The sequence below is a fragment of the Neolamprologus brichardi genome, chromosome 8, assembly GCF_056152115.1.
Source record: "Neolamprologus brichardi isolate AB-2024 chromosome 8, ASM5615211v1, whole genome shotgun sequence".
Taxonomy (NCBI): Eukaryota; Metazoa; Chordata; class Actinopteri; order Cichliformes; family Cichlidae; genus Neolamprologus; species Neolamprologus brichardi.
The window spans coordinates 20,272,841-20,300,133 of NC_142111.1; the positions used below are offsets into that span (position 1 = coordinate 20,272,841).

A 27,293-nucleotide genomic window follows, 5' to 3' on the forward strand; every position below is an offset into this window, starting at 1 on the left:
ATGCTCTCCGTATTGACCTGCGCTAATCATCTTCACAAAGTGGCAATTTAGACAATTATCCCCCCAAATTTCTCTTTTGAAATAAGTATTTTATCAAATGAATCCAGCACGCTGTGCCCACTCATCTTAAGAAGATTTTAAAAGGCTTAAAGGTCAAATTTGTAACTTTTTTTTTTTTGACCGTATTCATTACAGGTTTTAAAAGTTAAAACAATGCTACTTGGGTGTTTTTCAACTGATGCCAGTTGAACATTGAGACCAGGTTTATCTCTGGTCTTTCCAAAGCATGATCACATGGTGTTGGAACCCATTGGTCAAAGAAAAAATAACAAATAAGGGTCTGCCTACACGTCTCATATTTACCTGTTATCATTTTCACTTTATTTCAGAAGCCGTATGTTGTCTTGTTGTCAGTAAACTCCTTTAACAGTGGACCAGTGCACCTTTGCAATAGCTGTTTTTAAACCGCATCAATTGTGGTACCGATTTATGTGCCCAAAAGTCATAAAAAAGACAACTTCCCCACTTTTTTCATACTTATTTTAACATTTTAACACCTGAAAATTCTGTTTAAGGTTGAGAGAAAATATCTTTTCTACACTGAGTAATATTTAGTGGAATTTATTTGTGCAGATTACTCACAGTTAATAGTCTGTTCAGATAAAAATAAATTCATTCCACAAGATTTGGCAGGCTGAAATGTTACGATGGCGGCCAAGACCAGTGTGAAATGTGTTATTTTGTGGATGGCTTGTCGTCATCGCAGTTCATTCACACACTGAACTATAAATTTGGCTCGTTAACAACAACGCACGCATGTTAGGTTTAAGTTCAAGTTGTAGTTTGGCAACGTTTTGGTGTGCGCGCGCGAGCTTGCTTCCACGTTCACTTACTTCATAGCGGCTGTAGCATGCAGAGGAAGTGAGCGATAGGAGTATGGTCCTCTCTTTTCTCCCTTTGTCTAGCCTTTCCCTGCTGCAACCCATCCATACATTATTAAGTAGTAAAGAACATTGTTCCACAGCGTTAATTTTTCAGCAGGCCAGGGGTGGACTGCAGATACATCCCATCCTTAAGCCATGGTTTACTCAGGTTGCTGATGCATCCCGTCTCGTATAGAGTTCTGTGTATATCAACAGTGTGTGTTCATTATTTCCCCTGACTGCACTTTTTCATCATACAGCTCAAGTGGTGAGCGTTTTTTTTATCTTCCCTCTTAATATTTTAGAACGACCTAATTCTTTACCTGATATAAAGAAGTCTTCACTGACGTATAAATCAACAGGAAGTCTTACTGTACAGTACTTCAGTTTGGAGCATGCAAGGTCATTTAAGATGTTTCATGCAGCCATATGATACTGACGCATGAGATGCTTTTCAGCTTTATTGTGTCCCATAATACAGCAATTGATTTGGCTCCATAAACATCATAGCTTAATATGCTCAGTGCACTGTGCCCCGCACACCACCACTAAGGAGATTTTTCTTTCTAGATCTATTGGGAAATTAAACCAGCTTGTTCCTAAGTAAGCACATACAGGCACACCAATACACATACATACATTTTTTTTATTTTTGTAGAAACAGGAAATTACACAATGGTGACATGCAATAGAGTGGCATTTATTGGCGCACAACCAATCACATTTTCCTTTCATTTCTTGTACATAATCTGTTTTTTTTTTTTTTAATTTATGCAGCTCTGTTTCTTAGCGTTACCTGCTTAGTCTAGATTTGCAAGTCATTATTGACACTTGTGAAGGATTGCTGCGGGTTAAGTGATAAAAGTAAGCATACAAGCTGACGGCTTAGCTTGTCGTCGCTAAAGGTTAACTCATAGATTTATGAATGCCACCTCTCTTTGCTGAGGCCGTTTAAAGAAGTAGACATTTTTGATATTTTAGTTGCTGTGATTTATTGCTATCCCTTCACCATATTGGGTGGTGTGAGAACTGAGAAAAGAACAGTGAGTGATGCTAGTTTTCACACTTTTTAAATATTCACGTGCTTAAAAAAAAAAGAGCTCTTTGGCTTTTCACGGCAATGTATTGTGTTATTGTTTTCAATATCCCACACCAGTGTTTTCCTGCCTTTGCAGATTGTCAGCCATTTGAAACAAAGTGAGAGGTACTTGCAGCACATCATAATGTTGCAGCTTTTTTTTCTCTCCATTCGCTGAGAAAGCGAAGATATCTCACCGAAAACACGTGGAAGGAAAAAAAATGATATAAATTAGAATTAATGTGCTGTCTTGTAGCGTCTTACATAGCGCCTTCATACCACTATGTATGTAAATGGAAATGACATAAACATAATAACATCAAATCTGAAGAGTGCTGGATGTAAATAGCATGCGGACATCTACAAAGAAGAATATTTAAAACTACAATAAAAAAAAAGGGTAAAAAAAAAGAATCGCTTCTGATTGGAACCGGGCGTCTTCTCTTGTCCACTGAGAGTCGGTCTCCTGGACAGCGCAGGGGTCTTTTGCAGTGGTGGAGGGCTTCCAGTTGAACTAAAATCATGAGCGTAGAGCAGACCAGCAAGAGTTGAGATTATTGGCTGGCAGGGTGGTCTCCTGGGAAATGCAGTTGTACAGGCAAAGAGGAGGAGGTGTCACTGAACCATGAATGAAACAAAAAGGGAGCCAACAATAAAATAGTGAAGCTTTGTGCTAAAGCAAGATGTGTCTCCTTTATGTAGTATGGACATGCTATGTGTGTGCATATGAACAGAACAGTGAGCTGCTCACTGGCTTTGTATCGTGAATTTGTGTACAGTATGTGTAACTGTGTGGACACAGGCTAGTGGAAACCAGCAGCTGGACTGGATTTGAGTGTCTCTCAGGGATGAGCAAAATATCAGTCAGCACAACCGCACACGCCTGCCAAATCTTCCTTTCGTTCTCTCTCTGTGTCTCTCACGCACGCACATACACGCACAGACACACACACATTCAAAATATACAGTTTCGTACAGACATACATTCACTGGCACAATCTGGATCATTTCCCTTCCAGAGCGCACACGGACACACACACACACACACACACACTGAGCAAGAGGGCCAGAGCAGTGTGCTAAATAAAATTAGACAGTAGAACAGATTTTCACACCCAGCGGGACCATTAGCAGCTCAGTTAGACCACCAGCAAACTTCCATCCTCATCAGCATCACAAACACATTTTGACACCTGCCATGAAAGAATGGCACGCACACACGGTGGGACACACACACACACACAAAAACACACACACACACACAAAAACACACACACACCTACACATGCACACATCATTTAGAAACAAACAAATCACATGTGGACAGATACATACGAACGCTTAGACACCTCCAAACTCACATTCGTTCCACATTATAAATCGACGTGTAGCAGTAGGTTTATGAAAATGGACTGTAAAAGCTATAATCAAGCACCTGTGCGTGAGTGCATGAGTTTGTCTCCATGTGTGGGGCCCCCGGGCTGCAGCTGAAATATGTATGCTGTGTCCGGCAACGTTGAGCCCCTGAGGATTGAGCTAGGAGGGAGGTTGCTACTCATGGCTGCCACTGCAGCACCACAGCCTTCTGGGAGCTGGAAAGTACTTCGTTATCTGTGGAAATTCACTGCTCTGTTTTGCACTGGCCACAAAAAAATCTGAAAAAATAAATGTCATCTGTAAAGCCGCTGAGCTGTATTGACACGCACTTGCATCTATTCAAATGATGTGCTTTCACGGGGATATTTTTCCTTGAAAACGGACACAGGCACCTGCTTTACCTTTATTTCAGTGCGTATTTCACCGCCGTTTGAAATAATAATAATAATGATCCAAAAGGAACTCTGCCTATAGAGGTCATGGACACATTATGCTGAAGGCGAGTGCGTCAGTGATCTGGAAAAAAGAAATCACATTGCCAGAAAGCAACAGTGAACAGATAAAGTTTAAAAGTTGCAGACTTGTGCGGAAAGAATATGTTTGTGTCGCAATTACAATCTTCAGAATATTTTGATACATGTTATGCATTATGTATAAGTAAAGTATAAGTATTTTAAATGATGTTTTATACGTGTGGCATTAGCACCTACAGACTGCTCTTTAAAAAAATAGATGTTACATGTGCAGCATAAATTCACAAAATCTTGTTTTCTGATGTAATCAGATGGTCGATGGTCTTATTAATTCACTTACTTATTTATGCCCGTTTAAATCATGTCCGGTATTTCACATTGCTCCACAAAGCACCTTTATTTTATGTGCCTTATAAATAAACTTAGACTTAAAATGGTGTTTTGACCTTTTTAAGCTAGCCAAAGGTATATGGAGTGAAATAGGAGAAATATTCCTGACTATAGGTCTTGTTTTTAAAATTTAATAATATGAGTTCTCCTAAATTATGAATTCTCACCCCAGGGCAGGCATTTGTACCTGGCAACGTTTTCATTAATGAGAGAGCCGATTTAATTGACTGTGCTGCAGACTCGGTTTTGAGTCTGCATTTGACACACTACCCTTCACCTTTGCATGCACACACAATTATATACACACACACACACACAGTGCTTTGAGCTGGCATGGCCCCAGGGAGCATCTCCTGGCATGGACTTTGCTGTATGCAAACGAGGGGGACTCTAACACCCAGTAATCCTTTGTATTTTACAGGAAGCATGCAGTCGAATAGTGGAAACTTAAGTTGGGTCTAGTCTGTCTGCGAGTTCATTTGTAGCACTGTTCACATTAATTGGAAGTGTATAAGAGCTTACTGGTGGCATGAGACAGAGCATCCAATGTGTTTTCTAAGCCTTTTTATCTGCGCTAATAACTGTGTACAGTATGAACTGTAACAGCAAGATCTCAAGTGGGTGGTATGTCATTAAAATCTCGATACTTCAGTTCTCATCTTTGTCTCGCAAAGTGATAGCAACATGCTGCACATTTATACTTCCTGTAGTTGTGTGAAAATCATTTCCTCTGAGGAAAAAGCATTGATTATTCTTTTAAAAAGCATCATTAAATCCTGTCACATGTAAGTGTTTACAGTATTAAAGTGTCAGGAAATTGTTGCTATAGTTACTCCATGTTGCTAAAGTGCTGTCAGCATAAAGAATGTATAACCAGCCATGTGCACAGGAAGCACAGATTCCCATATGGGTTAATTGTGCATCAATCTGTTGGTAATGCTACGGGTCACCGGTAGGGAAGGACTGCATTCCTGCTTTCTACTCAAAAAGATATGAGCCATGTATTGCTTATTACATTATTCACTTTTGTTGTAATTATTATGCAGAAAGCACAATTAAAACACGTTTCATATTCATATGAGAAAGATATCCATTTTTAAGACAGGACTGTTTTTATTATAGATGACATTTGTGTGTTTTATTGAGAAATACAATCGACCTTTATTTGCTCTCCACATTTAAGCCTGGAGACCCACCAAAACACCGGTTCAGTTCTTATTAACATAAAACTTTTTTTTTTTATTTGTTGATTTTTTTTACATGGGGTCATGTTGTATGCAATGTTTTGATTACTAATTGTTAACAAAAAAAATATTAATTACTTCTGGGCCTAAGTTATTATACTCCTAGAGTACTTTGGCACTGCATGTGCTGATTGTACTGTTAGATAACACTGATGAGCTCTTACGGACATCCTAATGTGAGGAGCTACTGGAGATATCATCAGTGATCAGTGTTTTCTTTGGCCTCACACTGCCCTGTGCTTGAATGGATATGTGTTTCTGCGTGATACAGTGCTTGCCTTTCATTTGCATGTGCCCCCCCACCCCCCTTCTTCCCTCTTTTTCACGGCATTGCTTCCTCTTGTCTCTTTCCCCACTCCACTGCTTCCTCTCACCTCATGCTCTTTTTATCTGTCCCTCGAAGATAAAAGCAAAGCGTGCATCGCGAGGGAACGATTAGTCTCGGCCATCTCAAATAACTATTGTATGTCTCAATCACCCTCATTCTCAAACTATCTCCTCCAGTGCCAGGCGTAGCATTAACCCACACTGGAGAGGCCCTGGCACTCCAACTCTAAAGGCAGCTTAGAGTCTATTTTACATTTTATCTCATTACATTTGCATCTGCTAAGCCCTCTGTCTGCCATCCTCATCGCTTATAGATCATTCACTCATTTTTTGTCTTATATCACTTAACCTAAGTGTTCATTTTTCTTTTTGTTCATTGTGTATCCTGTCTTTACACTGACAAAGACTTCACAGTGTGACTTCCTGTTAGCTGTGTCTATGGTTTGACTGAACTTTTTGTGCCCCTGCTGTATGGTGGCTTTCTTCGTGTTTGACTAGATTAAGCGATCAGATTTTAACAGAACGGAAAAGGCTCGCTCCTGAAAATGCTCAGTGGTGATGTGAGTCGAATTTAGCAGATAAATGCCGTGTGTTAGCTCGCTGAGTCTCCTATGTCTTCTTATATGTGTTATAAATATTTATGCATGTCAGCCTTAGCACAATACTCAGGTTATCAAGTGAGAAGTCAAACCAAAAGCTGTTGATAAATATGCATCGAGAATTTATGAATATTCATTATTGAATCACTGAAGTGTGTTTTTGCACTTTTGAACTTCCAACAGCTACCATTCATTCCCTTATCATTTTTCTTGATGTTCTTCGTTATGTAACTTTGTATCAGCCTCAGTCTATCACCTTGGTTCTTGACGACCGAGGTATTTCAGAAAGTTCTTCAACATAATTTAACATAGTAATTAAATCTGCTTTATATTTCTCTGGAATGACATGATTAGTCATCTGACTCTTTCGTAACTTGCCTGGAGAATACACGTGGCTGCGCATTCACGAGCTCCTACAGCTAAAATACAGTAAAATAAATAAGGTGCTTATTTGACTCTGATATTTTTAGGATATGCAAACCTGTTGGGACGCTGTGTGAAGTGCTTAATAAAAATTGGAACGTAATCATTAATTAAGTTGTAAATTAATTAAATGTTGTGTCGGGTAGTTTAAAGACAACAGTATCAGATGTTTCAAACTATTTTTATTGAAAAAAGAAAACAACAGTACTTGCAGTTACCGAAATACAATCAACCTTTCTTCATTTTCCTAAGTAAATAAACTTATATATATATATATGAAAAAAAAAACGCATTCTAAAACAAAGACACCCCCCCCCCCCCTCCCCTCAGTCCCACACAGATCAACACAACCATCAAACATATTAGAGGAATATAACAGTAACAGAAGTACATTTAAACAGGCAATACCTCTAGACTAGCAAAATAAGAGATGATGGGTTGCCACTTGTGAAAAAATTTGGCTGTGCAACCTCTCAATGTATATTTAATTTTTTCAAGATTTAAGAAAAACATGACATCTTTAAGCCACCGGGTAATAGTAGGATACTTAACAGACTTCCAAAGCAACAATATTAGACGTCTCGCTAATAGGGATGTGAAGGCTATAATATTCTTTTGTGTGGAATCAAGTGTAAGTGAGCGAACAGGAATCCCAAATACAGCAATCAGAGGACAAGGACGAAGAGTTACCCCAAGAACAGTTAGATGTTTCAAACTTGTGAAATTTCTCATTTTGAATTTTGATGTGATCTACGTGTTTAAAACAAATTAAGAACCTTGAAAAGAAAAGAAAAACCTTGAAGGTCTGGAAATCTATTTATGATGAGTAAAATAAGTAGTTTTTTTTGTGAAGGACAATAAATTGCTAATCCAGATTCTACATGTATCACAGCAGTTTTGGTCTGTAGTCTGGATTTCAGGCTATACTGCACTGCCTGAAGTCTTGATCTTGTGGACAGAAGTTTGTTTTTAGCAGCGCTGTTCATCTGTTCATCTGCATTTTACTGTAAGGGCTCCACTCAACTTGTATCTGTGAATATAGGAACAAAAAAAAAAAAACTAGATGCAAATGCAAACTATATTATGTTCCTCCATGATCAGCTACTGTAACATACATACATTTAGTATGAAGAAGAATCTTTAGTAGTTAAGCTAAGTCTGTAATTTTAAGTGAAATGCCTGTAAATCATCTTTAGGCTTCCACTGTTTGACTTTCATCCCCTATTTTTCTCGCCATTCCTTCACTCTTATCAGTCTACCTCCAGTGGATTTGTCGAGCCAGAATAGAGGAACAAAATATCAGCGCTATAGATCATTTTGACAGTTTAATTTCAATGCCTGATTATCAGTCAATTTGATAATTATATTATCCAACCATCCAATTAATGTGTTCTATATTTACAATGATCATCAAGTAAGCGGTCCATTTTTGCATCATTTATTAAGGGTGAGATATTAGAGCCACGAGAGACCTTGACAGTTTTGCTGTGCAGCTTCTTGATTGAGATATAAAAATCACTGTGTGTCTATTGCGACGTTCACTATGGGCACCACCCTACAGAGAGCTTCTCGCCGGTCTTCCTCAATCCATTCCGTCACACTCAACAGAGCGTGTTCAGGAAACACAGAAGGAGCGAAAAACAGAGCGATACAGAGTGGAGGCGAACAAATGATGAAAGGATTTCATGCCTCCTCCTTGGCTTTACTCCTCTCCTGTCTGCTCTGTCTAGCTCGGAGGAAGGTACTGCACTGTGCCAATGAGCTACTGACACACAAGTGCACAGAGCAGGAGATGCAGTATCAATCCTTCATGACTTGATGCTTTTGCTTCCTCTTCGCGGTTAGTCAGACTTCTCTGAGACATTAAGAGTAAGTCAAAATCACCCACAGCAGACGACAGTGCATCGTATCAGATTAGGTAGCTCCGAATGGGACACATTCACAGAGGGTTTTCCATCTGGAGTGTGTTTAGATGCCAGTGATAAATAAATGCAACACAGTTTACTTTGTCTTAAATGAGATCCCAGCATCTGACCACAGACAATCCGTAACAGTCAGAGAGATGTAAGCATCAGTTACATTTGGCTCCCCGTTTAAGTGTATTTGAAAAGTTTCCGAGGACTCTGTGCTTGCTTCTTGTCTGTGCTTACATTATCAAAGTTAATGTGATTCCTTCAATCTTATCTAAAGAACTCAGTTTTCCTGACATTCTTTTGTCCCTGTATTTGTGTGTGCGTGACATTTAAGAGTTTGCATTGTTCACTGTTTGTTTTCCATTAACTGGTTTTAGGAGAAAAATGTCTCATTAGGAAATTGAAAGACTTTAATTCCAAACATTTGTCTTTACAGATGACGTGCCTCCCTACTTCAAGACTGAGCCAGTGCGTAGCCAGCTCCATCTGGAACGTAACAGGCTGGTGCTGACCTGCATGGCGGAGGGAAGCTGGCCACTAGAGTTTAAATGGATCCACAATAGCACAGAATTAACACGCTTTTCACTGGAGTACAGGTGAGAACAGGCTGATGAACTGTAACTGACTAGTCATGTATATATTTGCCGCAGTTAGGATTAGTATTTACCTTTTTGCCATTAGCTACAGGCCTACTGTAAGAGATTAACTATGAAAGTCCCATTCAATCAGGAGCAGAGATAAGTCATTGACTCCTGGTAGCCACTGGTCGCTAATTCACGCTAGCGTGAAATTGATTGGGAAGAGGTGCACGGTGTTGCACTGAAAACCTCTTTGAGGTTTGAGTTTGAGTACACACCAAGAGGAAGTGAAACTGTGAAAAATTGTGACACAGCCTGGAAATGGAGTCTGTTTGCACTAAAAGTAAAATGTGCTGGTTGCAGCAGTCGGGCACAACTTTTCAAAAGGTTGTAACTTTCACCGTGAAAGCAAACAATGTCCAATTCCAGTTTGCAGTGAACTTTTTCCAGTTTCACTATAGCTCAGAGTATAAATGGCAAGTGTTTGCAGACAAGTTGGCATCTTCCATGAAAACTACAGGTGAGTACAGGAAGGTTTTTGGTGCAGCACCCTCTTTACAAACTCGATTCACCTCTGACAGCCAGCTCCAACTGGCTGGTAAATACAAAGGTTGTCGATCGTCCTCTAGGTCAGTGTGACTGAGACCTTATCCGAAGTCAGTTCAGTGTCAGCACGTTAAGCAGGTTATTCCAGATGTCCTTCTCCCCAGACAGACTTTGTAGTTCCTCCTTGGAACTGGATTTCGACTACTAGTTTTTCATTTCTTACCCATTTTTCATGAGCACAGGTGAGGGTCGGGATGTAGATGGACGGGTAAATCAAAAGCTGCACCTTTCAGCTCTGCTCTCTCCTCACCACGACAGTCCGGTACAATGCCTGCATTATCGCTGACGCCACACTAATCTCCCAGTCAAGCTCACGCTCAGTCTTCCCACCACTCGTGAATAAAATCCCACAATACTTGAACTCTCTTGCTTGAGGGATGGTTTGAATTTGACCTAAAAAAAAATCCTTCAAAGGGACCTGGTCTTGTAGCCACAGGTAGCCTTACTTATATTTTTTGATGAATTATTCTGATGCTACAGAGAAGAAGCATGGGCTATGTAAGAACATCTTCTGCACCCTATTCCAGTTAGATTGGTGTTTAATGCTTGTTTGATGAAAATATTTTTTTAAAATCAAACTTATTTTAAATTTAAATTGAATCAGTGTAATATCATGGCTCTAAAAGCAAATCTTTATTTCATTTCCACTACTGCCGTAGTAATTCTCAAATTCACTAGGGCAGTGTGGTACTCTGCATGTGCATTTTTAATTAATCCTGGTCATAATCCATCAAACATTAGTGCATTATAAATAAAGAAATGGCTTATTCTTGCTTCTTTTCTTTTATTGCCTCTACCCCCCCCCCCCCCCCCCCCCTCTTTCTCCCTCGTGCCTCCGTGACCTCCATCACTCTCTGTCTCTCTCTCTCTGGAGAGGCTGCAAACAAGCGAAAGACGTGAATGAGGGTTAGCGCAGGAGATAAACCGTCTTTAATGGTAACTGGAAGATCCCAATCACGAGGCAAACATTGCTCTTATCTCAGAGAGCAGTGTGCCTTCACTGAGGGTTTCCGTGCGCATGCACATGTATGTGTGCAGACAGCAGTACAAATGAAGCGCCGGACGATTGATAGAAAGCTTGCTGACGCACAGCAGATCTTAGCTGAACCGTTGTGTTCACATGTGAAAAAGAGAACGAATGTGAAAACAACAGTGGCCGAACATAGAAGCAACATCGGGGTTGTTGATGGAAACGCTTTCTTGGTATAATCTCTGGAGACAGATAAGACCAGAGTGAGAACAGCAGAGCAGGAAGGGCAGAAGTGAGACACACAGCTGCTGGAGGAATTGATGAGAATGGACTGTACCTGAGAAAACCACTGCTGTTGGACGCTTTGGGCCACTTTGACTGTGTTATTGGGAGAGTGATTGAGTGACGCTATGGGTGATTAAACAAGTACTCAGGCACAAGGCTGGACAAGGTTATGTGTATGTGAGTGTGTATATCATATAAAAGGACTGTTAAAGCCATGCAATTATCCCATTCAGGATTGTTTGGCTTTACAAATAGATATAAACCAGAAGCTAATCAAAAATACCCTCAAATTGCTGCATCTGTGCTTTACCAACATCCTGCTAGTAATAAAATAAAGTACACCGCGAAAAAGAACGTGAAGCTTGCATAGGCTAAATGCAACATGCAAACAACAAAAGGACCTTTATAAAGATCTAGAGTCCATATGAGTAGCTGGTACTTAAAAAATCTAAATACCATTTTAACTGAAGACCGAGTGCCCTGCTATATGCTTCCAAGAGTTTGTGGATGTTAGTTTTAAGTACGCATGCCTTTTTCTTGAGGTTTTGTGTCCATCGTATAATTTCCTCATATATATCAGCAGCTCTCTTAATGCAAAACCGTAGCGCTCGTGTTGTTTATATGTCGGTACGCACTCCTCCTTATTCCTCAAGTCTGCCTTTCTTTCCGCCAGCAGAGTATTTCAGCAGAACAGACCCCCATATTAATGAGGTTATGGTAGAGGTTCCCAGTGCTGGGCGCTGCTTTAAATATTGACACCATGTGACTTGACCTTGTGTCCTCTGGCAACCAATCAATGCTGCAAACTCTGCGTGAGCATTATAATTCAACATCTAGGTGTGTGCGTGGAAGAGTTAAGCAAGTGGCTGACTTTTAGAGAGACCAGGATCAGCGCTGACAAATGCCACATGACAGAAACGTCATCTATACAATATCCAATTGCCACACACAGATATTCACACATTCTGGCTCGTGTGCTGCTTTCTTTGTCCCTAAAAAAATCATTTAATAACCTTATCACCAGATTACAATTGAACTTAGGAAGGATGAAGATTATATCCAATACAATTAAGAATTTTTGATCCTATTAGGCAGATAAGTCTCCCACACACAATGCTTCAGCAAATCAATAGATCTATAAATACACAGAATAGCACCACAGCTTCCTGTCACGTGACCCAAACCTCAGGGGTGATTACCTGGCACTCCACCAGTCGTTTTGCTGCCAATTAACCTAGAAACTTAATTAAGAGAGTTAATTATTAATCGGCCCTCAAGAGGCATTTTTGTTTGTCAATTGGTTCTTGGCTGGGTTGGTGGAGTGTGGCCTCTGCTTCCGAGAATAGTAAACTTTTGCTTCTTGCTGTAATTAGATTGAAAGACAAAAGTAAATAATTAAGTCTTAAAGGGTTTTACAAAGGCAGAAGGGAACATAGTAGTTGTTTGTTTCAGTTATAATAATTTGAAAATAGCATTCCAGAGAGGATACGTTGTTTTCTGAAAGATCGAGCAAATGGTTAAAAACTTTAAGAATAACATTTCAAATTACAACTGCATCAGTAAATGAGCAGAGAAATCTGTGAATCCAAAGGAAAAGGCAGAAAACTAAGAGTAAATGACTGTAATCTTCAACCACAGATCTCCAGGAGAAACCTCTGTACGGGCACAAACGGGGGCATGGATATGTCTAATCAAGACTCCCTCACCACAAAATATGAAACAAATAAATACATAAAAAATGGTGCGAAAGACATCGCAGTCGCAGCGTGACGAGTTCGTGTTGATTGACTTTTCATCTCTATGATCTTCTGCATAATAGGTGCTTTGCTCTTCAAATCTGGCATTTCACAATCAGGAAAGAAAAGAATAAATAGAAAATGAGATTAGCGTTTGACAGCTAGCTTGATAGAATGTCACTTCACTCTCTGCAGTAATGATTCATCTTTGTAAAATGTGGGTGCGCCTTCAGAAATGGGACGGTAATATTGTATATTCGTGTTTTTGGCAAATCAAGAATGTGCCGGAAGTTAGATGTAGACAGATATGTGCAGATTTTTAAACGCTGCATTTACGTATTTCCTAAAAACTCAACCCTCACCCAAACGCCCCTCTTCACACTTCACACTGGGCTCTCCTCCATTCCCTTTGTTTGTCTTGTCTTACTTTAATCCATACATAGATGAAACACCACTAAGCATCCACATTTTTTCTCTTTTAAGCAGATATCATTTCATGTTAGCTCTGAACAAATTAAAACAAGTTCAGTACAATGTTTTTCAATGTCTGGGGGAAAAGCGAGAAGAGATGACAAGCATGCCAACTGGATGAAGATGAAGGAAAAGCTGGTGGTAAAAAACTGCATTTTCTTCACACACCAACAAATATGTAGAGGAAGCCACAAACATCATTGTGCCTAAGATTAGTTATTGAGTTATTGAATAAATTATATCCAAACTTAAGACCAGATAAAGCGTGTCAGTTTACTGTCCTGTTGGGAATGTGCCATCTGTCTCCAGCTACAGTGACCACCACCCAATGAGAGGTTCATACGACAGCTGCCCTAAATTAACAGCGGTGGTAATTATGAAAATTGTTTTTATTTGTTTCTGTAATGAGTACGTATATAACAGACACAAGAGTAGGATCCAAGTCATGGTTTGTGTGTGCTCTGCCTTTTCACTTTCATTAAACAGCAATTTATCGCAGGTGTGATGGACCGAGTTGAAAAACAGGAGGAGTCCCAGGAATTATTAGAAAAATATAGTTTCCATTTATTTAACCCCCCAAAATTAGATTTACAAGCGTAATAAATGTTGAGCTCATAAAAGAGGTCAAAGAAACAAAACTGAACTCAGGCAACGACTGCAAACTTAACGAACCAAATGACTGCTACAAACAAACAGAACTGACCTAAAACATGAAATGACATACAAGGGTATATATGATGGCTGATCAGACCATTGTGACACATGAGGGGTAACAAACAAAACACAATCATAAATCACAAACAATGCAGCACAATCTAGTTTGTTAATAAACTAAACACCAAAGAAGAAAATCAAAAACCCCATTAAACCCTAAACTCAAATATTTACCGTATTTCCCGGACTACAAAGTGCACCTGAATATTAGCCGCACAAGCTAAAATCAGGGGAAAATCCTGTTTTGTACATACATTAGCCACACCTGACTAAAAGCCGCAGGTGTTTCAATGTTGACTTATCATATGTAAGAGAATATGCACAAAGGGAATTGTCAGGAAAGAGATGGCTGTTTGGAGACACACCCCTTTTATTAATATTTTGAAAAACAAGTTATGGGTACATATTTGCATAACTTTTTAGGTATATGCACAAGTAGCAGTAATTACAAGTACCAAACATGTACTGTGCTTCATAAATGAGTAACAAATGTAGTACATAACAATAACCTACAGCACACCAGAAAAATAGATTCGGACTACCTTTTAGGCTCAGGTGCAGAGACACGGCTTTAACAAGAAGAAAAGTCAGTCATTCACCACCATCTTTCTCTTCTTCCTTATCCAGTGTCGGATACGAACAGGCTCAGGATGGCTACGTCATCCACTCTCAGCTTCTCTCCTTCGTTGTCACTTTCAAAACCAAACAAATCCTCGTTGTCAGTGTCAGAGTCGAACACCCTCAGAAGGGGTCCAGCCCTTCGAAATCCGTTGGTGATCATGGATGTTTTCACACTTTTCCACGCTGTCAGATTCAACCGGTGGAGTTGAGCATAACTTGCTTTTTGCAAGTTTATCGCCGCTCATCATCCACGCCTCCCACTGAACGCGTAGCGCTACTTTGAAGTTTGTTTTTCGCGCTACTTGTACGGCACTATGTTGCCTGGCGGATGGACATGTGACCAACATACCACTCTTGAATCCCGATACTGTGTGTCTGATCACATGCCCTCCCGCCAGGCAACGTAGTGCCGTACAACAGCGGAACAAACAAAACAAATCGTCTTACGATATGACAAAAATCATGGACAATCCATAGAAAAGCCGCACCTGACTAAAAGCCGCAGGGTTCAAAGCTTGTGCAAAAAGTAGCGGCTTATAGCCCGACAATTACGGTAATTAAATACAAATACTTTGTTTTTAAAGTAAAGAAAACACACATTCTCCCCTTCAGCAGGAAGTGGTGGTGTGGTCCAGTTATCCCTCTTTGTATTTAATGGTTTCAAACCTTGGCTACCATCTTTTGTCCAGCAACTCCCAGGGATAATGGCAGGTAAGAAATAAAAAGACAAAGGTTAGTCAGAAAGCAAAGAAATGAAGTAGTATGAATACATAAGTAAACTAAATGTGCGCGCTTACAAATAGAACAAATGTTTCCAAACCAATCAATAAAGTTATTGGTAACTAAAATGTGTTACTATGTTCAAATGAAGAATGAAAATACAAAAGTTACCGACTTTAGAGTGTGGCCACGGGTTTGGCCATCACAGCAGGAAATGTGAAAAAAACCCTGTTGAAAATCAGACAAATTGAAGATTCCTTTTGTTCCGGTCTCCATGTGCCAAAACAAATGTGTATGCATGTAGAACAAGAGGTGGGTCAAAGTGTGCATGTGGAAAATGAAATTGCACGAGGAATAAAGCACAGCAGCAAATAATAAGACCTTGAGATTCAAATTTGCCCATTCTCTCACTGTCATTTTCATTTCCCATTTCCACAGTGTGTTGTTTTCTTTGACACATCCAACATATCCTTGCTCCTTCTGCTGTCGCTCTTTCCAATTGTCACACACAATTGTTCTAGCGAGTCACATCAGATCTAAATAAATAGTTTTTATTTAGCGGGTCCGTGGCACTCTCTACTTAATCTGTATGAGTTTCTTTTATACGCTTGGATTTCTGTGCTTTAAGGCCCAGTGAATAAAAGACATCAAATAAAAGCAAAACAACAAAACAGAAAATCCAAAGCTACTTCACTGGATTAAATGAAAGTATCATTGAAATGTAATAATAACAATAAGAAAAAGAAGAATTAGTATGCAGACTTGACCAGCGTGAGACATAACTGAATTTTTCAATATACAGGTCAAATAAATCCACATGTATTATTAAGCTGATTGGTTGAACGCATTGTTATCCTTGTTTATTTGCTAATGTTTGGCTAACCTTTATCCGTGCTAAGGAGAAAGAGTTGCAGTACCTTAGGTCAGTACTTGAATCCCATCATGTTAGGGATGGGCGCGCCTCGAATACAGTCAGCCAGGCAGCATCTCTCTCTGGATGACCTTAATGGATTTCTGGCTATAACTAGAAATGTCCATTTTCTATCTCTCTGGCATTCTCAGCCACAGCCCCTAGATACAATAGATTGTACCTTTCTCTCTCCTCCCTTGCACGCACTCACTTCTTGTTTTCTATGGCTGAGCAGAGTGAGTGAGTCTCAAGTGCAAGCGAGACAACAGGAGAAGAAGAAGAAGACACCGTTTTATTTTGCACATGTACAGCATTTGTTCATGCGTGTGTGTCACTGTGCTGCTGGCTGGTATGGCTGCTTCTCTACTGTAGAAGCACGTCCATACTGTACTGTATGGATGTGCAAGGATATCAGGTTATACGAATAATTACACTGAATCTCCACATTAAACAGGAAGTGGCCTCACTTTATCATGTTTATATAGTTTACAAAGTATTTTTCCTATTGTAGTCTTTTAAGTTCTGATATAAATAGTTCTTAATTCAAGAATGTTTCAGTATCCTTTACCAATTTCATCCTTTGTACAAGTATGCAGGCTTTTGTTTGTCGTATATTTGCAACATAATATGTTCTGGCCTTTGCAACTATTTCACAGCTTCGATGAATGCATAGAAAAGGAAACTGGCTTTTTCAGACATTATGGGGTGGAAATTGTAAGATAAAATGAGTATACTGTCTCCTTTGGACACTTATCCCTCTGTGTTATCCTAAAGAGCAGAAGAAGCAATCCTCTGTGGACCTCTAAAGAATCTATTTATTTCCGGTAGCTTAAATGAGAAGTCCCAGTTACCTGTGATGTAGTGGATGTGTTAGGAATTAAGAAGAAACTGAGAACCATTTAACCGAGAAAACATTTCTTATATGATCCAGTGCATCTTTAAATGGAATGTCCTTAAAAATATATAGTTGATCTCAAAGAGTATTGATCTCTTTTCAGAGACATTACGCATGCGGCGGAGCATTTCAGAGCTATAAACGAGTATCTTTGATTTTCTGTCAATGTTGCTTTCACGTGTCGCTTTCTGTGATGGATACTTCAAGCGCACGGTAAACACACTATAAGCATATAATCATCCTATTAGAATAATGACACACATCAGTCCATCATGATCCCCTGAATAAATAAGTAATTAGGCTGTCAAAGCTAATAATTATCCACTGCAACTGCTTTTGTTTGTATGCTACCCTTTTGAATGTACAAGCTGTTGAAGTATGCCGTGTTGCTGTTAAGTGAACTCGTTAAGAAAAGTAAAGTGACATCGAACTGTTATATGAGGTTGAAGACCTCTCTGTTAGCTGTAACTGTAACATGAGGGGGGAGCTCATTATGAGTGAGCGGTCACACATCGTGCTTCGTTTCGTGTTTTTTAGTCAAATCTGATCTTTGCATCACGTGACACAGCATCAACAACACACACACTTTCAGATCTGGTTTCTAATTAATTGCAGTGTTTAGTAGAGAAAAAATGTTGGTGTCATTACCAGCTCATAACAAATTTATGATGCTTTATAATTTATTATGATTTACTTTTATGATAAGATAGGCTGTAATTACAGTGTCCTTGCAGTGTGTGAATGAGCTTTTATAATGCTAGTGTTTAACTAGCAATTAAAGTCGAATGTTATTGGAGCTAACCTTGGTGAAGGTATGATGTTATTATGGGAACGCTCTAAAAAAGAGTGCACTGCAGCCACTTACAATCAAAGATGATGGTTTCTCCAGTTATCCGCTGCCATCTCTTTATCTTTTCCCCGTCTCTCTAACCTGTTTTCATTCTTCCATCCCTTCTGTTCTCTCTGCCTTCCTCCATCTCCAACCCACTTTATGCCAAGTCCTCCCCTCTTTCTCATGTCCCTCTATCCGTCTCCCTGCCACTCCTCCAACTAATCATTTCTCCTGAGTGGGGCTAATTAAAGGGGATCTGACGGAGTGTGCTGACCACAGGAACATCAATCAATCTCTGTCCAACACAGCGAGCCCCCGCTGACTCCCCCAACCTGCTGCCAACGTGCACAACTCTGCAAAGGTTAATTGTATTCATTATATAAGGGACAGAGTGAAAGAGGGAGAAAGAGAGGGAGAGAAAGTGAAAGAATACTAACTAAAGTCACCCTGAAGGTTCTGGCTCTAGGGTGAATTCTCTCTAGGCCTCAGTGAGGTTAAACTTCGAGCAACGACACCACCTGTCAGATATTTCTCGCTCGATATCTGCTTCTTCTTCTCCAAACCACTGACCGAGCTCACTTTTTTTGTAACAGTCTTCCCATTATCTATTCACCTCCTCTCCCTTCCATTTATGCATAGCATATATACGTAATTGTATTCATTTAGTTGATGGAACATATGAAAGGAGTCACACATCATTAATAGAGCCTACTGATTAGTTGATTAAGCCTTAACAGACTTTGGGCTAAAACTCATTTAGTCCTTCGGGCCCAAGTGGCGCTGCTGGTAATGAGGTTTGATACCACTTCATTTTTTTTGTTATAGATATTAAAAGCCTTCCAGCACATCCAGCCATTTGTTGTTACGGCACTATATCAATTTCAAAAGCACTACATTTAAAGAACAGAGTCGGCTTTCTGGACCTTTTCGAGCTATCGGGATGATTCAAAGAGCAAACTAGACCGTGAGTGGTTAGTGAAACTTCAAAAAGTGAGACACAAACTGGAAATGAAGAACTTTCATCTTCAAAGTAAAAACTGTATCTTTTGAATTGTGTTGGTTGTAGTTGCAAGTCGCTGCTTTTATTTTGAAGGGGTAAGTTTTCCATTTGCAGTTTAGGTTGCACTGCAAACTCAGTTTCATGTTTCGTTCCATGCAAACCTCTAGCTATCGCAATAATCTGCCATCAACCAACACAAACAAGCGCCATGTGCTTGGGACGCCCAGCAGTCGCTCCCCAACCAGTCGCAGAATACATAGTCTTTCCTAGCAAACGATCGTTACATTGACCAGTTTCTAATCAATGACCCCCTGTTACTTTGACACAGCAATCACTCACAATGAGTGGAGAAATGCACATTTTTATATTGTGACTAATGATTGCCAAGTGGTTGCTGACAGATCTCTACTCTGTTCGATGGAGGACTTAGGAAGATTCCTTGTCCAACAGGATAATGGCATCCTTGTCTTTTGAAGTTCACATGCAGAGATTTGAATGCAGAGTTTTTTATCCAACTAGCAGAAACCAGAATCCTGAGCACAGCACCATGCTCTTCTAGTTAAGCGCACTATCCATTAATTCTTCCTTTTCATGTGGAACAGCAAATCAACAGCTATCTGCTTATTTCTTGTCTTGCATGTTAAAGGTGGTGTGAAATTAAGTTTTCTGACACATACATGAGAGACTGGTGACATAGAAAAAGCTGATTTGAAAAAGCAAAACTGTTGCAGTTTCTTCTTTCCAAAGCATGCGACTCAGTCATTTAATGAGAATGAGTGATGGTGTTCTCGACCACCATGTTTAAAACACCAAATTAGAGACTTAGTTCAGAGAGATTACACTGACAGCACACTAAAGTTGCTCTAGCAGCTCCTTCTTGGGTGTTGGTTTTTCCTCACTATGTGAATATTTGATCAGTGTAGCTCAAGTAAAATTGTTCTGAATGACCCTAAAGCAAAATAGATGCTTGTTTCTACTTTAAAGTCTGATTGTCGGCCTGATCAAAATCACCAAATTGAAAAAATATATTCTTTTTAAACTTTTTAAATATATTTATGTACTGCGTGTAATGCAAGAGGGTATATTTTTGGTTAGCTTGCTTTAAAAACACTCTTAGAAAATAGATATTTATTTTTTCTTCTCTCGAGCCTTGAGCTCTCTGCAGTGCTTTTGAATCTCTTGATGCATTTTTAGTCAACTACAGAAGAGACCAGATGAGTGCTTTTCAGATATTTAGGTACCATTAGGCATATGTAACAGAGCATTTTTAGGGGAATAATTCTTTTGATGGTCCCTAAAATACAACTGCTTTGTTTGCGGTTATAGTTTTGCTTCTGCGAGCATCCAACTTTACTGCAAACAGCTTGTTGAATGCACTTCTGAACTATGAAATTGCTCTTTTTATAACAAATAGTCTCACTTATGTTCTCGCCAAACACTGATTCATGACAAAAAAGCCCTGTGTAAACAAAAGGTTAAATCACAAAAAACTTTTTAAACAAACTGCATGTGGTTACTATAGAAACCAGTACATACCATTACTAAAGGTTACTCTCAAACAATCTGCCTGGCAGTGCTCTAAGCATTTCTGAGCACATACCATGCAGGAATGTGACAGCTTTGCTGTCACACATGCTCCTAGTGGGAACTGTTTCACCTCCTACAAGTATTTATTTTGACAAGAGTGTGCTGTGCTAGAGTGACTTTCAAATTAAACATGTGCAACTGGCTGTAGGCTAACTCGCAACTTCTGCATGTTGTGCTGCTATGTAACATGCCATTAGAGACTGTCCGTGCAACCACTTTAACAGCCGGCCGCTCCTTGTAGCTCCCTCGGTGCAGTCATTTCTTTTAGTTATTGGAAGGTTTTAGGACATTGATACCTGCCGTTTTGAGGTGTGCCTGATCTCTAAAATGAATTGCCCTAATCCATTTCGTATCCTGGTGCTATTGAAGTTTTCTCTCACAGACATAGCCAGGTGTTTTCCAGATATTGAAAAGACACACGCACACACTCGAGTATCACTTTGCAAGTAATGAGAAAGGGTTTTTTTGGCTGCTCCCTTATTTTCCCAAGGAGCTGCCATGGCGGATGGATCCCCAAATTTGATTTGGCACAGTTTTTTGGTTTTTTTATGCCAGATGCCCTTCCTATCTGAACCTTCTCATTTGTCCAGCAGAAAGAGTACACTGTCTTCTCATCTTTTGAGGGTGGATTTATGTCTCCTCCTAGTCTCAAACTGGGGATGCCCACCACTATACCACATATTCACCTATTAGCTTTCAGGTAATCAATTTAGTAAACAATTGATACCCTAACAACTCAATTTACAAGCTTTTTGTTCAACAGAACACAATTAGAAGTTCAATGTGCTTGAAACTTTTTAAAAGCAAAGGTCTATACCTGCGTTGAATAAACAGAAAGTCATTGTTTTCTCTTTTTGGCTTCATCAAACTGCCCATTCTCACTCCCAGCTTGTCATAAATCAATGCTTTCAAAGGACCTTTTGGTTTTATATTTAAACGCATTGGCTAAGCGGCATTTTTCAGCCTGCAGGGTTAATGTTAGGATGTGATCTAACTTGGAAATGAATTTGAAAATAAAAAATTAGTACACAAACCATCATCTTCTGACTAGCCTTTTCCGAACCAACTTCCAGATGCGTACTTTGTTCCTCATTAAAAGAGGAGCATTATCTGTTGGCTTCAGAAATTACAGCAGGTGGTGAGTCGAGGCACTGATGCCAAAAGTGGCCTTACGACACTAGTGGAGTCTGACAGAATGAGATTTAAGTCATTTCTAGGTGTGTCTTTGCAGTCTAATTGCAACAAAACAGGGACTGTTTTAATGCAGTCCTTTCTCAAGCCCAAACCTTAGACACCTTACTTACTCATTATCCTTTTACCATAGCTGTATCATCAGATGTGGCAGAAGGAACAATATAGAGCAAGACAGTGCTAAGTGTACACTTCTATCCTTGCAAAAAGTACACGTCACTCTGCCGCCACCTGGCACCGAGGCAGTACTGCTATCACAGCTGGACACCGAAGTCAAGGTCATCGTGAGAATGTCAGCTGCTGAAGACATGAGGCTTCAACCTTTGTCCCAGGGGGGTGTTCTGTTTGTCTCTGTGTGTGTGTGTGTATGTTTGCATAAAAGACATTTTAATGCAGGTGTTTGCTGTCTGAGCTTAGTGCCTGTGTCTAAGTAAGTGTGTGAGGGATGGCTTCACTGTGATGGCTGGGTTAGCCTCTCAAGTATCATTATCGGTGGAATAAACAACAGCTAAGCTGCGATGTCCTCAATGCCCTTGTTCTTCTATTAGATAGTCTTAAGTTTGTGTATTTAATGTGTGTGCGCACTCAAATGCTTTTCAGCTTGTTCGTGCCTATAAATTAAAAAACTTCTTTGAATTCTACTTTTGTCTTAATTAGTTTTTTTTTTTTTTAGTTTATTAAGAGTTTAAAAGTATTTAAATCTTTTTCTCGTGTGTTTCTGTGCTTGTTAAAAGGTACCTAATCCCTTCACTGGACCGCTCCCATGCTGGCTTTTACCGCTGCATTGTGAGAAATCGGGTGGGAGCCCTTCTGCAGAGGCGCACAGAAGTACAAGTGGCCTGTAAGTATTAACACAGGACGCAGCTGAAGCACAGATCCAACGAATGAATAAACGGCTGTCTAATAGACACATGCTGATTTAAGCGAGAGACCGCGTGTGCGCTTAACTGCGGCAGTTTAGTACACAGTAGGCCCACGCTATCTTTGGGTGCCTTTGTATCAAGGACTGACTAGGGAGGGACAGATGCTGGCAGGGTGAAAGATCTACCTGCATCTCATTCAGAGTGTTATCATCCCAGACAGCTGTTCCACTCAGCATTCTCATTAGATTGATATTGTTGCCATGGTTCTTTTTAACTTTGCTTCATTTCAATATGACCGCTGCTTTTTTCATTCTCTCTCCTTTGTCAACAACATCTGTTGTTTCTTTGGCAAAAATAGAGCTCCCGTGCACAGTGTTTCTGCAAATTTTCACATTCGTTTTCAGGCCACTCATCTCCCTCGTCTTGTTAACGAGCTATTAGACGTGCCACTGAGGTGTCTGGAGTGTTGTCACATCAGATCCACCCTCCCTTCCCATATACACAACTTGTCCATTATCGTGCCTTACTAGGGTATGCCTGGTTCACTTGCTTCCCTGTGTTCCAGCCGCATTTGAATGGATGTAACGTACAGCTGTACCTGTCGATGCACTCAACCAGCCACTAAAGAGAAAGAAATGGGAGGGTGATAGGAAATTGAGCCCCACGGGTCGACTTCTCTCGTATTCGGCAAACACGCTGTTGCCGAAGCCTCTCCTCCAGCAGACGGACTTTTTGTGGCGTCCATCACTGGTTCTGTTTGTTGTTTCGGCTTCCTCTCTCTCTCTTGACTTTGTCATCTGGCCACCACTGCTTTCTATTTATTTCTTGGCCGCCACCCTGCTGTTATTTCAGTTCCTATTTATTCCCAACACTTCCCATTTCCATAATTCTCTTCTTCCCTCTCAGTTGCTCATGAAGTGGTATGGATGGTGACGCAGAGTAAAAAAAGGAGAATTAAGGACACCTGCAAAAGGAATGGATGAGCTGGACAAGGGAGGGAGAGGGAGAAGAAGGAAGAAGGAAGGATAGATGGCGAGATTTCTTCTAGAAACTATTCTATTGAGGCAGCACAATTAGAATTACAGAGACACACCTCGGAGAAAGGGAAACATGCCGAGGCATTAGAGATTAGGGAAGAAGGGGAGGAGGACATCACATCACTGAAACTGCAGATCAAAGTCGGGGGATTTGCACACTTCCCAGATTTTCATTTAAGCTAAGCACCACAGCTGCAGCGTAAAGCCAGATTACCTTTTTTTATTCTCTTGAAAGAGAGTGAGGAAAAAATAAGTCTGCCATCAATTCACAACCACCGCAGCATCCTCGGTTCAGACTCACCTTCGTCCCTGAATGTTCCCGAGATATTATCTCCAAAATGTGTCATAATTGGGTTTTCAATGTAACATTTTGTTTATTTCTGCCTATTGTTCCCCTTTAAATCACGGAGGCAAATATGTGATCTTTGGAGAAAAATAATGCCGCGACTGTGTTTCAGACTGTGCTGGAGGAGGAAAACATAAAGTCTACTTGTTACTGTTGTCCTGTAAAGGTTTACAATCAGCATCTGCTAATGTAACAGCATAGGGGAATTTCACAGCCCACAACAGATGAATTTACAGCTAGTTGATAAATTCCCATTAGAAATCGGGAGTGGAAAGGGGGGGAGGTAATATTAGACCAGCGTTTTGTCAGCTTTTAAGATATAATGAGGCAAGGGATGAATAAAAAATACTCTAACAAATGAAATATATTACGAGATAATAGAGAAGCGGCATAGCTGGTCATCTACTATGTTGCGCAATGCACAAATTTAGTGCGTGATCGAGATTGATTGCCTTTGATACATCCACACAGGAGGATACGGGATATGAATATTAGTCAATTTAGCGTCCCTCGATGTCCCTCTGTGAGTCGTTACGTGCCGGTTCCTTCTAGCCTTGCTTGATGTACATGGAAACCATGGCAACAACACTTTGCTGTCCATCAAATAGTTTCAGTGTGAAATTTCACAATAGACAGCAGATGACAAAAGCTCTGTGGTTAGCAAAAGTCAAAGAAGAAGAAAGCAAGAGTAATTTGTTCCTGCGACTGTCAGTCTCACTCTCTTGTTCTCTGTTGCTTCCCTTGTTTTTGTCTGTGTATTGTGTGTTTTCCTTTAGTTATGGGCAGTTTTGAGGAAGGCGAACGTACCCAGTCAGTCTCTCAGGGAGAGGGTGCTGTGATTCCAGCACCACGCATTCGCAGCTTCCCTCAGCCACAAGTCACCTGGTTCAGAGATGGGCGCAAGATTCCACCCAGCAGCCGCATGTGAGTTTTCTTCTCTTGTTGTTTTTCTTTTTTTTTTTTGTTCGTTGGGCCTTTTGTGTCTTATTTGGCTTTTCTGTTTGACTCTAGAAATACTTTTTTTTTTTTTCCTTTGTCCCTGAAGGTGTTTGAGGGCTTTAGTTTGAGAGCAGCTGTTCCTACCTGTTGTTTGTTTTTCATCTTGCTAGATTTTGTGCTGAAGGACAGCTTGAATTTCTTCTACAGAACAAGGGCTGAAGACAAAACAGTTTCAGCACTGTGTGTGCAATGGAATATCTCTCGTCTTACACATTTTTTTTTCAATTTTGTAAGAAAACCCTTTTCTATTTCCTTATCTACGTCTTTTTTCTAATGTTGCTCATTGTCTGTCTTTATTTTGTTGTTTTTGTTTGCCAACCAACAGCAAAATCATAGTCTGACAGGGTTATGGAGCACTGGGCCTCCTGACAGCCTATTTGTTTTGCTGTCTCATTGCAACGGCTGCAACACGTTCTCACTCCCAAAGCGTAACATTTTATGCTAGGTGACAAATCGTCAACATATTACGTTTTCGGCTACCCACCACGTTCCTAAATAACGACCTCGGAAAAATAAGGAAATATGAGAACCGTATGGAGTCAATCTACGCATGTTCGCTCTTTTTCTTCAAATCGCTTAGAAACACGCTATTTAACATCATTAAATAAATCTGGTTAAGCTCAGGAAAAAGGTTATGGTTAGGGCTAGGGATAAGGTTAGGTTTAGGGCTGGAATACAGGGCTGGAACGTCTATTACCGCGGGAGCGTCATTGCACTGGATTTCGGCCATAACCCACCGCGTACCATAAGAACGCCGAAGGTCTTCTTTCGCGTTCCTCAGGAACGCCGCGGGACGTGACAAAACGTCGGCATGTTACGCCTCGGGGGTGAGAACAGGATGCTCATTCTGGTCACTTAAAAAGGTAGAATGCAAATATGAAGGTCGATTTTTTTTTAAAGTGCTTTCTTCACTTTAACGTGCTATGTGGCCCAAGAAAGAAGCAGATACAAACTTTGTTATTTTACTACTGTCACAATGGCCACGGGCCGATAGCTAGATCGGACTCGATTGCAGATAACCACAACAGAGACGGCTCAACGTTTTGCAGTGTTTATTATTTAGTCAACAAGTGAATATGTGGCAGGGTGTCGCTAATGATGTAACCGTGTGACAGTGGGGGTGAACGGGGGTCTAGCAGGTTGCGACGGGAACGGAGCGGTTGCGTCGGTGACCGGCGTGAACCTCGCTTTGAGGGAGAGGCAGCGATAGTCCAGAGGAGTAGTGGAGAAGCTGGAAGACCTGAGTTCCGCTGTGTCCAAGGTGGTGAGTGAGGCTGGAGGGCAGGCAGGTGAGGGTCCTTGTATTTTTTCCTGAATATAAAGATGATCCACGGAGAGCTGAGGTTGAGGGTGATAGCAAAGGTGGTCCAGGGAATCTGAAGCGCATGAAACCAAAGTTAACAAGGAAAAAGTGGCAAGAGTGTAAAAAGCCGTAGAGTCAATGCCAACGTGAGGTCGTTGACGAACTGGCGGTGAAGGAGAGTCTGAGGGGGCCTTAAATCCTCAACCTGATTGCCCTGAATCAGTCTCAGGTGTGCAGGACTGCAGCAGGGATGATGGCTCCGCCCAGGGGTGGAGACCAAGGAACTCAGGCGCCTGATGGAATTTTCCAGTCGAGTCTCCAGATCCTGACAACTACTAATTGAAAATGTACCGCATCTGTACACTGTCAGCACAACCTGACAACTACATTTCCCAAAATGCAACTTGACTGTTTGGTTTGGGCATTTGCATGTATTATGTTAGTTTTGCCTAAAATATCTGAGTTACTTTAGAATATTTTTTCCACAAATATACAGATGTGCTCCAAGAACATTTGACAGATTAATTAAGATTATGTTCCCCGTGATGCTACACAGGCTGCACCTCCACACGGTAGGGTTTTTACTTTATCTTTCAGCGACTGACATTGTACTGAGGTTACACACATTGTGTGGGGGATATTTGTGTGTACCAGAGTGTGCGTTAAAAAGTCACTTATCCCGTCTCATCACATCTGCATTTCTTCACAGTGGGAGGTGACCTTGCCCTTAGTTAGAGTGAATCTTTCTTATCAGCTTCTCATCATCAGTAATCATCCCCTGACCTAGAATCACAATGAGACAATTGCCCAGGCGTACTGAGAAGATGAAGGTTGCTGGCCACCGGTAGCCTGCTCTGTCTGTGTTTTTAAAGAATAGTTTTT

At 40.5% G+C, this 27,293-nt stretch overlaps 1 protein-coding gene across 2 annotated transcripts in view; it reads left to right on the forward strand.

Moving 5' to 3' along the window:
* Window positions 1-27,293, forward strand: part of sdk2b (sidekick cell adhesion molecule 2b) — a 277,570-nt gene that overhangs the window by 183,430 nt on the left and 66,847 nt on the right. For both annotated transcript variants that reach the window (XM_087844782.1, XM_006790946.3), the window contains exons 2-4: window positions 9,184-9,343; window positions 22,598-22,704; window positions 24,886-25,033. In XM_087844782.1, coding sequence (XP_087700908.1) covers window positions 9,184-9,343; window positions 22,598-22,704; window positions 24,886-25,033 — 415 coding nt within the window. The remainder of the gene's footprint in view (window positions 1-9,183; window positions 9,344-22,597; window positions 22,705-24,885; window positions 25,034-27,293) is intronic.